Source organism: Cucumis sativus, chromosome 7 (assembly GCF_000004075.3).
Source record: "Cucumis sativus cultivar 9930 chromosome 7, Cucumber_9930_V3, whole genome shotgun sequence".
NCBI lineage: Eukaryota > Viridiplantae > Streptophyta > Magnoliopsida > Cucurbitales > Cucurbitaceae > Cucumis > Cucumis sativus.
This window is the reverse complement of record NC_026661.2, coordinates 3,364,138-3,377,255: the sequence shown is the minus strand read 5'-3', so window position 1 is coordinate 3,377,255 and position 13,118 is coordinate 3,364,138. Positions and strand designations below refer to the sequence as shown.

At 33.0% G+C, this 13,118-nt stretch overlaps 3 protein-coding genes and 1 non-coding gene across 5 annotated transcripts; all 4 read left to right on the top strand.

The window, feature by feature from the left end:
- The first annotated feature begins 423 nt into the window (after nt 1-423).
- Nucleotides 424-1,303, top strand: LOC101217569 (heavy metal-associated isoprenylated plant protein 28). The gene is made up of 3 exons (XM_004136980.3): nt 424-530; nt 629-704; nt 788-1,303. Exons 1-3 carry the CDS (start codon nt 525-527, stop codon nt 1,144-1,146), a joined length of 441 nt encoding a protein of 146 aa, XP_004137028.1. The 5' UTR covers nt 424-524; the 3' UTR covers nt 1,147-1,303.
- A 477-nt stretch (nt 1,304-1,780) lies between these two features.
- On the top strand, nt 1,781-5,289 carry LOC101208446 (14-3-3-like protein D). Its single transcript, XM_004136782.3, has 7 exons — nt 1,781-2,011; nt 2,578-2,884; nt 2,957-3,044; nt 3,649-3,758; nt 3,863-4,011; nt 4,738-4,793; nt 4,872-5,289. Exons 1-7 carry the CDS (start codon nt 1,939-1,941, stop codon nt 4,872-4,874), a joined length of 786 nt encoding a protein of 261 aa, XP_004136830.1. The 5' UTR covers nt 1,781-1,938; the 3' UTR covers nt 4,875-5,289.
- Nucleotides 5,290-6,079: 790 nt separating this feature from the next.
- Nucleotides 6,080-11,540, top strand: LOC101207959 (bifunctional riboflavin kinase/FMN phosphatase). Of its 2 annotated transcripts, none has more exons than XM_011660447.2 (11): nt 6,080-6,886; nt 6,994-7,090; nt 7,184-7,373; nt 7,459-7,589; nt 8,467-8,536; nt 9,496-9,561; nt 9,671-9,822; nt 9,915-9,992; nt 10,669-10,802; nt 10,944-11,036; nt 11,145-11,540. In XM_011660447.2, exons 2-11 carry the CDS (start codon nt 7,027-7,029, stop codon nt 11,277-11,279), a joined length of 1,113 nt encoding a protein of 370 aa, XP_011658749.1. In that variant the 5' UTR covers nt 6,080-6,886; nt 6,994-7,026; the 3' UTR covers nt 11,280-11,540. The 2 variants fall into 2 exon arrangements, with proteins under 2 accessions (XP_011658749.1, XP_011658748.1); XM_011660446.2 differs by having other exon boundaries at nt 6,081-6,886; nt 7,007-7,090.
- Nucleotides 11,541-12,492: 952 nt separating this feature from the next.
- LOC116405336 lies at nt 12,493-12,582 on the top strand. The gene has a single exon (XR_004218539.1). It is a non-coding gene; the product is annotated as a small nucleolar RNA R32/R81/Z41 (small nucleolar RNA).
- Nucleotides 12,583-13,118: the final 536 nt, after the last annotated feature.

The window sequence follows — 13,118 nt, the reverse complement described above, 5'->3', positions numbered from 1 at the left end:
CAAAAACTTGAATATGTGGTAAAACATAGAATTTAGTATCTAATTTTGAAATTAAATAATATTTAAATATATAGTAACATTTTAAAAAATTTATAAATACAATAAAAATTGATCTATAATAAATTTTAAAAGGAATAGGATCTAACACCCATAAATTTTTTAATTTAAATCATGGTATGTGATGTGAAATCTTAATTATTCGGATAATTCTTCTCAAAATGTTTTGAAATTTTTCTTAATTTTGAATCAACAACCCATTAAAGTCTCTCCCCCATAAAGGAAGTATATAAAAAATAAATAAAAAAGACTAAAAAATGTAAGGTCGGTGCATCGAATACACAAACTTAGAAAACAAAAAGAGAAATAAATAATGTGCATACTAAACAACCAACATTACCTTTATATATAAACCCAAGTTTTGGTTCTGTTTTCTCATACAAAATTCTTTTTCTACAACCTCCGAAGAGATATTTGAACATTTTAACTAAGTGATCATTTTCTTTCATTCCCCACTAAACCAAACTATGACGGTATATGCAAACCTTGGATCTCTCTCTCTCTTTTCTTACCAATTCTTTTCCTTATGTGTTTTTAAGTTATCACAGTCTAATCCTATTGATTTCTTTAGACTTTGGAGCTTCGAGTCCATATGGATTGTCCCGGTTGTGAAAGCAAAGTTCGAACTTCACTCCAAAATTTAAAAGGTACAACACTCTTTTATTTATATTTTGTTTTTACAAATATAAAAAATTGGTGTAATTAAAACGTTTGGTATGGTTGAACGTAGGTGTGGACAGCGTTGAAATCGACATGTCGTTACAGAAAGTGACGGTGATCGGGTGGGCGGAGCAAAAGAAAGTACTAAAAGTGGCCAGAAAAAACGGGCGTCGAGCGGAGCTTTGGCAGTTACCCTACAACCCAGAGCACGATAACTGCAGTGATCCCTATCCCCAACATCAGTTAAATGGGCCAATTCAAAACTTCTATGGGCCTCAGCCCACTTCCACTTACAACTATTATAAGCATGGGTACGATAGTCACGATCAGGCCCATCATCTGAATTACTCCACACATTCCAACATCTTCGGCCGCCAAACTGGCTCCGTTTTTAGCGACGAAAATGTCAATAATTGCTCTATTATGTAATATATTTCTTATAAACCTAAACATTAATCATCTATCCATTTAAATCTTGCATTTTATACTTTTTTTTCTTTCTTTGGTGTAAAATTTATAATTGTATTAATAAAGTTTAGAAGGTATCGATAAGGCATCAATGAAACTAGGTTGTGTTGTTAATGGACTCAAGAGTTAAATACCCACAAATGCACTAAAAATCTTTAGACATCATCTATTTCAAGAAGTGAAGAACACACTTTGAGGAGCATTAAAATGACGAAGAAAGAAGCAATCATTGGTGTGGGACAGTATTGAAATTCAAGGAAAGTAGGAGGGTCTATTGGAAAATGCATTTAGTTTATGAATAGGAATTAAATTGACTCTACAAAAAGTAAGAGCGTGGATGGAGAATTGGTGGACCGTGAAACGTGGCGAGAGATAATTGGTGAAAGAGAGAAAAGATTTTTCTCTTATAATTATTAGGAAAAAGAAATAATGATAGTATACGTGGCGCAGAATAATTGGAGAGAAATTTGGGGGAATTATCTGTAATACGCGGCTAATTTGGATGTCAATTTTGCAAAGACCAGAATCTTTTTGAACAGCGAAGAAGAACAAATATATACACATACGTAATAATAATAATAAATAAATAAATAAATATATAAGAGAAAAATTTGAAGGTTATATTGTAGTGATATTGTTGGTTTCTCCATTTCTGTGGGTCTGACTCTGCCTCTCTCTTTTCGAGCCAGAACCACCTAAAGGAAAACCCACACACTGTATAGCAAACCCTAATTCTTTGGTCACAGATCGTCCATGGCTTCCACTAAAGAACGCGACAACTTCGTTTACATCGCTAAGCTCGCTGAGCAGGCCGAGCGTTATGATGGTTTCCACCTCTTCCTTATTTTTTTTCTCTCATTTCTATTCTTATGCTTTTTTTTTTTTTGTTGTTTTACTTTTCACTCTCTCTTTGCTCAGATCGTATTTCTTTTGCTTATCTGCTATGTTTAATTTTGTGTTTATGCTTTTTTACTACGGATTTAAGTCACGATCGCTTGCCTTTTTGTGTACTATTTTCGGAAGTGTTGTTATGTTTATCCGTTTACACGATCTGTTTTAAATTTATGAAAATTTAGTTTGCTTATAATTTTGCTACATTTCTATTGTTTAGCTTCTCGAGTAGTATATATATATATTTTTCTTGATCCATTGATTTATACTGTTTTTCTGTCTGATCTGTTTTATTTAATGGAGAATACTCTTTTTTGGCGAAGCTTGGTACTTCATTTTCCACTCATACTTACACAGACTACTTGGTCATTGTTTTATCTGTAAGCACAAAGCAAATTGAAGTTTGTTCCTGTTCTGTCTTTGCTTGTCACACGACAAAACTGTGATTGTAGTTGCTTTTGGATGATAGATGGTGATTCTGATTAATTTTTTTTTTTAAAGAAATGGTGGATGCAATGAAGAATGTTGCAAAGCTGGATGTTGAATTGACAGTTGAGGAAAGAAACTTGCTTTCTGTTGGATACAAGAATGTGGTTGGTGCACGGAGAGCCTCGTGGAGGATATTATCATCAATAGAGCAGAAAGAAGAAGCTAAAGGAAATGAAACAAATGCTAAACGCATCAAAGAATACAGACAAAAGGTTGAATCAGAGCTCTCTGGTATTTGCAATGATATCATGATGGTGATTGACGAGCACCTGATTCCATCGGCTTCAGCTGGGGAATCAACAGTATTCTACTATAAGATGTGAGTCTGTCCGTTGATGGTTAGGTGCTTGACTACTGGACACTTGTGAAATTTAATCATCCTTCATTGCAGGAAAGGAGACTATTATCGTTACCTTGCAGAATTTAAATCTGGTAATGAGAAGAAAGATGCAGCTGATCAATCGATGAAAGCATATGAGGTGGGCATTCTTTTCTTCCCCTTCATTTTCATATGGATCAAGTGCTTCTAGCCTTCTGCTCTTTGTCTTGCTGTATTATTTTCTATTTATTGATCTGTCCGTGGTCTCTGTTTCTAAATTGTGTTGATTGTTTGTGTTGTCTCTTCTATTATACTGAAAAAGTGTTTTTTCTCTCTCTTTTTTTTTTGCTTTTACATGTTTGGGTCACTTCTGGTTTATCATGTAAGTATATGCATGCTCATTTTTGGAGATTACGACTATGTACGTTCTTCAGCAGGAGTCTGGATGATAATTGAGATAATTACATGCATTGATTTGCTTAAGAGGAAACTGGCATTCAAATTTGCTTTTGCTTGTGCTACCTACACTTTTCTGATTATAGAAGCAAATTCACCAACATATCTTCTCTTTTCCCGGGAAAAACTTGTTCAAAATAAGGTTTACAGGATGTTATTTGCCAGAAGGCTTTTAATTGGATTACTTGGAAGTTGGAATGATAGGCCTAAAATTTTGATTGAGAAGCTCTATTGAACTATATAACTCTCTTCTATCGATACATTTCCTGGCCTTTACATTTATTTTGCTTTCATCTGGTCTGTTACAGGCTGCAACCAGCTCAGCCGAATCTGAGTTACCCCCTACACATCCTATCCGCTTGGGGTTGGCATTAAATTTCTCTGTCTTCTATTATGAAATTTTGAATTCACCTGAAAGGTATGACTATTGTAATGCTAATATTACCAGTAAACTAGCAGAGATTGTCCCAATTGGAGCTTTAATTTCATCGATGTTTTATATTGTGTTCTTTTTCTGTTTAGGGCTTGCCACCTTGCAAAGCAAGCTTTTGATGAAGCCATTTCTGAACTTGACACCCTGAATGAAGAGTCATACAAAGATAGCACCTTAATCATGCAGCTTCTTAGGGACAACCTTACATTATGGACTTCTGACATCCCAGAAGATGGAGGTAAGGGTGAAAATCCATAAACTTAGCCAATACACAATTAAATGTTTCATTGTGTGGACTCTATCTGATTTCTATTCAATTTTATTGCCACAGCTGTATGGTTGTTATGCTTAAGCTACATTTGGTGTTCTCCACTCTTCATTTAGCTAACTAACAGTTATTGGATATTATACTCTGCACAACAGTTCATTTTGCTTGTTAACAAATGAATTTTAAATGTTGATTAGTTGATAGCTGTATATTTGTAATCTCTATGGTTGCTGATAAAATGTACCCACCTCTTTATTACATTGGCCTGCTCCATTGTTTATTAAATTTGCCCAATGTATTCTCATGTGGTTTTTTAGATAATCTTTGCATTGTATGCAAAAGAAAACTGGATAGGAAATAGGAAAAAAAGATGTGCTTGAAAGATAAAATATAATATATAACTATCGTGTGTATGTATGGCGTTTGTCTAGCCAGTTTATGGTCAGAGTTCTCTGTTTGTGTGGTTAAAGAGAACGTGTGTGTATATTTGCCTAAAGTTACATTCAGGATGTCCTCCGTTTGAATCAATTTCTTCTTCTACATACACTGTCTAGGGACGATAGCAATCACTTGGTCATTTATTAATTTCGTTAACATTTATTTTATCATAAAATTCACTATAAGCGATCCATTCACCATCTTATCAAATTTACTCTCTCCCTCTGTGTTTTAACATGTGATTCCTCATTGCTACAGATGATGCCCAAAAGATCAATGGAACTGCCAAGGTTCCCGGTGGTGACGATGCCGAGGTGAGTAGCTCAAAACTGTTGGTTTCAGTTAGTCAGTCACGTTTGATTTATACTTAAACCATTGTTCATCTGCTGCAGTGAAGCGGATAGCATCTTAAGTGGCACAAAATCTTGTACTCTGGAGATGATGGATGTGACTCGGATAAATCGCCCTTAGTGTTTAGCATAAGGAGGGTTCATTTTATTATCTTCCCTTTGTTCTTCTCTTCCCATTTTCTGATGCCCCATTATTGTGTGGTTTATTTTTGAGTATGATGTCTGGACTTGTTTGGTCTCTAATCTTTGCATTCCCACAAAGCTTTCCCTTCTCAGTGGATGGTCAATAGGTTGTAGGGGGAAACTACTTGAATTGTCAAATGTGTCTTTTATCCATCCTGTTTAGATGAAAAAATGCCATTGCCCAGATGGAGGGTTTCTATTGAAGCATTATATATATGTATATATATATAATGTTTTATGGTCAACTCTTATAAATATTTCTTTAGTACACTCTCAATTTTCTTTTGTTTTTCATCAAAACCGGGTCGGTATTCAGCTTTGGTAGAATATAAAAAAGAATGCATAACATATCATGCCATATTGACTAATGAGTTGTCTCTACTTTATGCAAAAAGCCACTCTAGGTTGATGTTGGAGCAAGAACTAGCTGTTGTCTCTACTAATAAATGAGAATTTGAGTAGAGGAAATGAGGACTAGTAGATGGAGGAATGCAAAAAATTCTTTCTCCAAAGCTTCAAGAGGGAAAAGCGTGTGCTGTATGAAATTTAAAAATGCTTTAGGAGTTATCTTGAGTAATAATGAAACATTTTCTAAAATGAATTATTTTGTACATGTTTGTGTTGTGATTTGATGGGGAGCAGGGATGTGAAAAATGATTAGAACATTCTTTACAGTACGTGAAGCAGGAGGGCACTATTTTGACTAATAGTGACAATATTTGCAAGATGCTTCCCATTCTTGTTGGTGCATCGAGTGGCACCATTTAGATTGGAATAAAATGTGGAATCATTCCTTTATGCTTTCTCATTCCACATGTTATTGGAATAAGCTTTTTTTTTTTTTTTTTCTAAATGCTCTTGATTTTCTATAACCCTTCAAGAGTTTACCTATGAGTTTATTCAATTTGTTAACTCCATTGCTAAATTCCTTTAGATTTAAGTGAAGTAGTTTTATGAAACTTCTTTTATTTAAAGATCGAACTAAAAACTTGAATTAATTAATATTTTCAATCACAGACAAAATTGTACTAGAACAAAAAAAAAGTTATGTTAGTTTAGGACATTTACACTTTTTTTAGTTCAACAATATTGGAATGAGAATTTGAATATCAAAACTTTGATTGAAGACTACGTAAAAGAATATACAACTAATTTGGAAAATGGTCATAAATAACATAGGAATATTTTGCCTTTAAAACTAGAATCTTTTTTTTAAAACTCCTACAAATATTTTTTTATCTTAGCCGAGGTCGACCACCAAAATTTGTACGAAAAGTTAAGCCTTTTCATTTTATCAATATCCATTGTTTTGAGTTTTCTAGGTGAAATCACATAGTAAACACCAAGATTCTCCTAATTTTTTTCAAGTATTATATAATCTTTCAAACTTTATAGCAAATCATATCTCCAGTTATATCAAATTTTCAGTTTTATTTCTAACAATTTTCCAACAAAAGTTTCGAAGAAAAAAAAGATTTTTATTTATTATTATCACTATGTTATTTTAAATGAAGCAAAGTACTGAATATGGAGGACACCGTGAACGCTGTGATCATTTTGATCCGAAGCAACTTTAACATTCTAATCTTCGAGAAAGCAGAAATTGTTAAAGCGAATTGATTCAAATCCAACAAAATTTCTGCAGTTGCCAAATATTAAGCATTATTCGCATCAAATTCAATCGTTGAAATCCACCATTTTCGTCTTTTTTTGTTCTTCAATCTCTACGAACAACAATCTGTCCTCTGCTAGCCTAGATGACTGGAAATATCCAATTCCACTCCCAGCTTGCCAAATTCGTCGTTTTTTCTCTCTCATCTTCAATCTATTTAGAATCCTTTACATTATTGATCGAACTCTGATTCCGATCATCGGTATTACTCCCTCCCCACTAGCTACTTTGTTTCTCAATTTTTATAATTGCGTTATACTTTTCATATCAATGCTTGCTTCTTCACTAATCTGTTTCATCCACTGATAGTTCTCAATTTCAGACTTATTACCTTCAGTTGCAATGAGTTTCGTTAATGGAGTTTCTGCTGTGATTCTCGATCTCGATGGAACCCTTTTGGACACTGGTATATAATTTTCTTCTTTGAATTTAGGTATTTATCTTTTTTCTTGCTATAGTTGTATGTGTATATGAAGTAACACTATTGTATTGTGTTCAGAGACGGCGACAAAAGATGTGTTGAAGGAATTTTTGGGAAAGTATGGGAAAGTTTGGGAGAAGAAGAGAGAAGAGGAGAAGAGATTGGGGATGACCCAGAAAGAATATGCAGCTGCAGTTGTTAGGGATTATGGCCTTCCATTGACACCAGATCAATTTATTCAAGAAATTACTCCTATGTACAGGGAAAAGTAAGATTCCTGGTCTTATGTTTTGTTTGTTCCTTTGATGGGCATCGTTCTTTTTTTTTTCATTTTATGTTGAAATACTCTTCAGGTGGCCTTCTGTTAAAGCACTTCCTGGTGCTGATCGTCTTATCAAACATCTTTACTCTCATAAGATCCCGTTCGGGCTCGCTTCAAATTCTTCAAGTGAATATATCCATGCTAAAATTTCTTGTATGAAAGGTAGTTTCTGCTTCATATGGCTAATTAATTCATTCATTTGTCTAATTGATAATTTGTAATCTCTAACTCCAGTTTCATGTTAAAAAACAAAAAAACCTTAAGGGCTGGGGAGAGAGCTCCCCCACCCAAGAAAGTAATTAACAAAAAGCTTTCCAATATAATTATTTTGATAAAGTTACTGTGGTGCAATGGATAACGGATCCCTTTAGAATTTAATTATCAGGGTATTAATTGAGGAGATCGTGCTATCCACCTCACAAAGCCAAAGGATTAATATATTTAGTGATGGTCCTTTTCTGATGCACATCTTTTGCTTGGTCTGGGGTTTAGCTTTAGCATACTCCTTTGTCTTCCTTTTCCAGTTATATGATATGATTAAGTTCCCCCCACTTTGTAGGGTCATATTCTTCTGATTCCTTTTCAGAAAAGCACATGTATATGTAACAAATGAAATTATTTTGTAACAGTTCTCACTCTTTTTGACATTCTTTTCTTTTGAGGTTGTCTGTGATGTGCGGAACATATCATGCTTATTTTGACTAATTATACCTAATGTCGTTTTACTTTTTTTTCTCAGTAATTGCATATCTTACAGCTTTCTTCAATCTTCAGCTATCATAACTCATTCTGAGATGGACTAATTTAGGAAGTAATAATGGCTTTCTAATTCCCTATTGGTCGTTGGAGTGAACAATATTCTAAGTGGAGTAGTGGGAGTTGCATTGATTGTTTGCTTTGACTTCTTTACTTTGATGGTCCTTTTTTGTCTTCATTTAAACTTCATGTTCTCTCGTAACATAACATTAGCATTTTCTTACTGGCCAGCTTGTTCCCATATTTTGGTTTCAAATTGCATGATATCTCTTCTTGTGTGCAGGTTGGAAGGACTGGTTTTCTGTGATTCTTGGTAGTGACCAGGTTATTGAAGGGAAACCTGCTCCTTATCTGTAAAGTCTTTTTCTTTTGCACGAACCATCTTAATGAAGAGAAAAAATTGTCTCATTCCATCTTTTAGCCATTTTCATGAGATAAACTGGTGTACACTAATCTCTCAAAGAATACTCAACTGCTCAATAATCTCAAAAGGAAGACTTCAGCCCTATTTATAGGAAAAAACTAAAGATTACAACCTAGCTTTACCCACATTACCGTAAGGGTAAAAGTTATAAAATGGAAGCTAAGACAGAGTATAACTCTTACCTAGAAGAAAATGGTTAAACAAAAGAGTAAAAATACTTAACTAAAGAAACTTAAAGAAGTGCCCAAGAACTCCCAAGAAATACAAGATTAAAAGGAAATACAACAAGATTGCCTAAAAGACATTACATCATGAACTCTGTTGAAAGTTTAAAAGCTTACATTTAGTCACGTGGAAATGGGAGTCTAGGAACATTTTTATGTCCAATTATTGCATTCTGGAATTCAAGTCATACATATTTAATACTTTCAATGTAAGTTAATAATAAGATTGTCTTGTGGATTATCGGTATCTTTGAAACCCAAATGCTAAAGGAAATGGTAACAATCAAATGAACATAGAATTTATCTTTGGCGCAATGAGTGATGGAATTAGCTAAATCCATGAAAAACGAAGGAAATGTCTGAAAATGAGAGAATAAAACTTTTAGTAAATTGCAAAAGAAAGTTGAAAATTGCTTCCAATCCATGCCTTTCGAAGCTTACTAAAGGAAAAAAAAAAGGTTAACTGACAAACTAACTAAACTTTAGTAATGTGTTAATCTAAAAAGGTATGCTAGACTTCTAGTTAGTTAGCTATGGCGAACTACTTCTCCTAATTAATTTTTCGACTAATTTCCTTCAATTGTTAAGTGTATGTGGTTGATGTCACTTAAATTACGTGTTATTCTTTGACTCTATCTTCCTCTAAACTGTTTTTTTTTTTTAGATTTGAAGAGGCAGCAAAGAGAATGGGTGTAGATGCTTCTCATTGTTTAGTTATTGAAGATTCCTTGTAAGTTCGAAGTTCCTTTTTACTATAACTTTTTTTATAGAGAAAATACATAGTGTGGCAACTGCATCTCCGCCTTTTGCCTTTCTCTAAACAAGACATATTCCAACAGGGTTGGCGTCAAAGCAGCTAAAGCTGCTAAGATGAAGGTTGTAGCTGTCCCATCCCGTGGGGGAATTGAGTGCTCTTCCTTAGCAGATGAAGTGCTCAATTCCTTATTAGAATTTCAGCCTGAGCTGTGGGGTCTTCCCTTATTTGAAGACTGTATGAATCTGTTTATTTTTCTTGTATTTTATTTTATCAATAGTCTTTTATTTTCTAATCACCGTCTCAGTTTTTTTACATGATAATTTCAGGGGTAGATGGAACCTTACAAATTGATCCAATATATGTGAGCTCTCAATACATTAATACGTCCATGAGTGAAATCTCAGGTTTGTGAGTCTGTATTTCTCTCATCTGGGCTGTAATGAATGCATAATCTAATGAATTATGATTGGGGATAATCTGTTTTACAGTCATTCAAGTTTCAATCTTCAAATATTGTACTTCCAATATTTGTTAGCATGTGTTTTCTATCCCAAAACTAATTGGTAAGGAGAAAAGTGGCTTCATCTATCTTTTATAAACATTGTGAATTTTCTCTACTTTTCCAATGTGAGATGCTTAACCTGCCTCCTCAAAATGGTGCCTCTTTGAGTTGACAATTTTTGGTTGGATCAAAGTTCAAACACAGTTTGGGAGATAGCATATAATTAGATGATATAAAGTTTTATCTCAAAATCAAAAGGTAAGGAAAACAGGAACTTCATCAATCTCATAAACTCTTTCAATGTAGGATCTTCAACTTCTAGTCTTCAGTATCTTGTGGACCATAATTTGCCCCTTGGAATGGAATGATGGCCATAACTTAAGTTCAGATATTATTTTCTGACCAATTTTATACCGCTTTTCAAGCTTTTGGGGTTTCTAAAAGAATTGGAATAAACTTATGCGACATCTGCTTTCTAAATTGCTTGGTTTGACCACGGGATCTGAAAAGTTGTTCATGTGGTTGATTTGATTTTTCAGAATGTTGTAGATCATGATGAGTTTAATGCATGGTTTCAGAGGATGCATCAATACCTGACCAAGTTTTTGGAACATTCTTCGGTTGGGCTGGCACTGGCACGGCCTGGACCATCAAGGTTGTGGTTAACATCGGATGGAATTGCAGTTCATGTACAAAAAAGAATAGGATCTGGGTACTTTACATTCCTCCATATTCAAAATTTATATCATTTCAAGTTTGAATTGGTTTTTGAGTTGCTTCCAATTACATATGATAACTCTATTCAATATTCAAGATTATCTAATGTTTTTTTTTTCTTTCTCATTTTTGGCAGAAACTATGGTCAGTTGATAGCTGTGATAGCAAAATATTTGAGCAGCAAATGCAATTCATGCTTGTTGGCTACATCTGCAGATTGAATGGCAAGGTAAATATTAGAACAAATCTATAACAACGAGTAATATAAGATTTGTAACCAACACAATTTTTATGTACATGTACCTCAAGCTTCAATTGATCAAACTTATGACTGTAGGATCTTACAAATATGGATGTGAGAGAGATTGAAGAGTTCAAGTATATTGCCAAGACGTCACTTGACCGAACTATGTTTGTCAGCCATTCTTGCACATCTCTTACTGTAGAAGGAACTTCTAGCATTAATGGATGATATAGTTTGTAATCTACCAGATATCACTATGTTTCTTTGAAGCCATCATTCTGGTTCATAGCTTATGTTCTTCATGTGGAGAAAACGCAGTTAGTTCGGAATCATGTATCATCACTGGCTCAAATGATGTTTATTGTTATCATTCCTTTCTTTTCCAAGTAGATACTATTCCGATTACAAAAAAATCAAGTGGACAAGATGAACAATTGGTATGGTTTCTTTAATTTAATCAGAGTAACCACTCTAATTTAATGTGATTTAGTGATTTTTGCATTTAAGTTGGTTTCATTACATGTATATAAAAAAGTATTTAAATAAATATAGCAAAAAAAATTATATTTTGTAAATATTTTTAGGTTAACTTTGATAAATTTAACAAATCATCACAAAGTCAATCATTTTACACATTTTCCTTTTCTTTTCAGTTTTTTTCTGCAATTTATCATCTTGGAAATCATGAATGTTGTTTTTAATCAAATTAGTGTAGCCAAATCTAATCGATCACGTAGCCAAATGATCGTGTATCAAATTTTTTTAAAATTTTCGAAATTGTTCTATGTGCAAATATTTGGATGGTTTATTATATATATTTTTACCAATTTTATTATTTACAATAATTTTCAAAAATAAATACACCACTTTCATTTCTATTATCAAATCTAAGAAATTACATCACTCTCACTTTTCTATTTTCTATAATATGTATAATACATCTAAGTCTTTGTTTTTTTTCTATTTACATCCCTTTTATTATCAAGTCTAAAAATATTGTAAAAGAACTTTTATTTTGAAAAATGGTTGACAAAATATTTATATCATATAACAAATTTCAAATTCCATCAATAAACATCCATAAATATTTTAATTTATTTTATTGTTTTTAAAAATATCTCGTTTTTCTTCTTTTTAAATAATAAATAGCACAAACATTTTGTGATAATTTATTAGGCCATAAAATAGCTTAGGCGAAAGGAAAGAAGAAAAAGAATAATATAAAAATTGTAGAGAATAGTGTTAAATCTGCAACCAAACATCAAATTAGGGCATCAAATTTCGTCGCTATATAAACCTCTTCCTTCTCCCCACTCCTCATTCTCCCTTTCGGCTATACGCACAATCTCTCTGTTATTTCAATTCCTTACCTTTTACATTTCTGTTGTCTTCAACTTCTCTTCTCTATTATTTTTCTTGTTTGATTTTATTTTGGGGATTCCGATGAAAATGATGAAGGAGAAAAAGATTGGATGATGACCCATGATCTCAAAAACATCCTCTATTTCGCTACGTTCTTTCTGATTCATCCTTTTATTTTTTTCCCCTTACGTTCTTTAAATCCTTCGGTTTTATGAATTTTTAGAATTTAGTTTGGTAACGTTCTTATTCTAGTTTGTTGTTTCCTTGGGTTTGAAGTGTTGATTTGTGTTTTTCAGATCGTTCAGGAACTTATTTGCGAAATGTTTGATTTAGAAACCATTGCTGAACACAAAACAGTAGTTTTTGGTTTTTTTATTTAAATTTCAGAAAATGGTAAATGAATTTCATGGTAACTTCCAAGATGGTAAATTATATTTGAAATTGAGATCAAATGATGGATATCAAGAGAGATGGACTTGTAAGGTAGACCTATGAGATAACATGTAAGCTGCTAGTGATGTTATTTGAAGGAAGATATGAGTAAACATTGAATTATATATTACATCTGCTTTGAACATGAAATCGCCCTAATTTCGCTGCAGATTGTAATTTAAATATAAAAAATTGTTCAAATCAAATGTGATAATAAGTTTTGTGTATTTATCATGACTTCATTCTTCTCTTTCTTTTGCATTAGGAGGTAAG

What these genes read in the sequence shown, in the direction of transcription:
- LOC101217569 (XM_004136980.3), top strand. An exon ending in TTCACTCCAAAATTTAAAAG is followed by an intron (nt 705 to 787) that starts GTACAACACTCT and finishes GGTTGAACGTAG; the next exon opens with GTGTGGACAGCGTTGAAATC.
- LOC101208446 (XM_004136782.3), top strand. Translation starts at nt 1,939, where the DNA reads ATGGCTTCCACTAAAGAACGCGACAACTTCGTTTACATCGCTAAGCTC. An exon ending in GCAGGCCGAGCGTTATGATG is followed by an intron (nt 2,012 to 2,577) that starts GTTTCCACCTCT and finishes TTTTTTTTAAAG; the next exon opens with AAATGGTGGATGCAATGAAG. An exon ending in TGACATCCCAGAAGATGGAG is followed by an intron (nt 4,012 to 4,737) that starts GTAAGGGTGAAA and finishes TCATTGCTACAG; the next exon opens with ATGATGCCCAAAAGATCAAT.
- LOC101207959 (XM_011660447.2), top strand. Translation starts at nt 7,027, where the DNA reads ATGAGTTTCGTTAATGGAGTTTCTGCTGTGATTCTCGATCTCGATGGA. An exon ending in TTAGTTATTGAAGATTCCTT is followed by an intron (nt 9,562 to 9,670) that starts GTAAGTTCGAAG and finishes ATATTCCAACAG; the next exon opens with GGTTGGCGTCAAAGCAGCTA. An exon ending in CAAAAAAGAATAGGATCTGG is followed by an intron (nt 10,803 to 10,943) that starts GTACTTTACATT and finishes CATTTTTGGCAG; the next exon opens with AAACTATGGTCAGTTGATAG.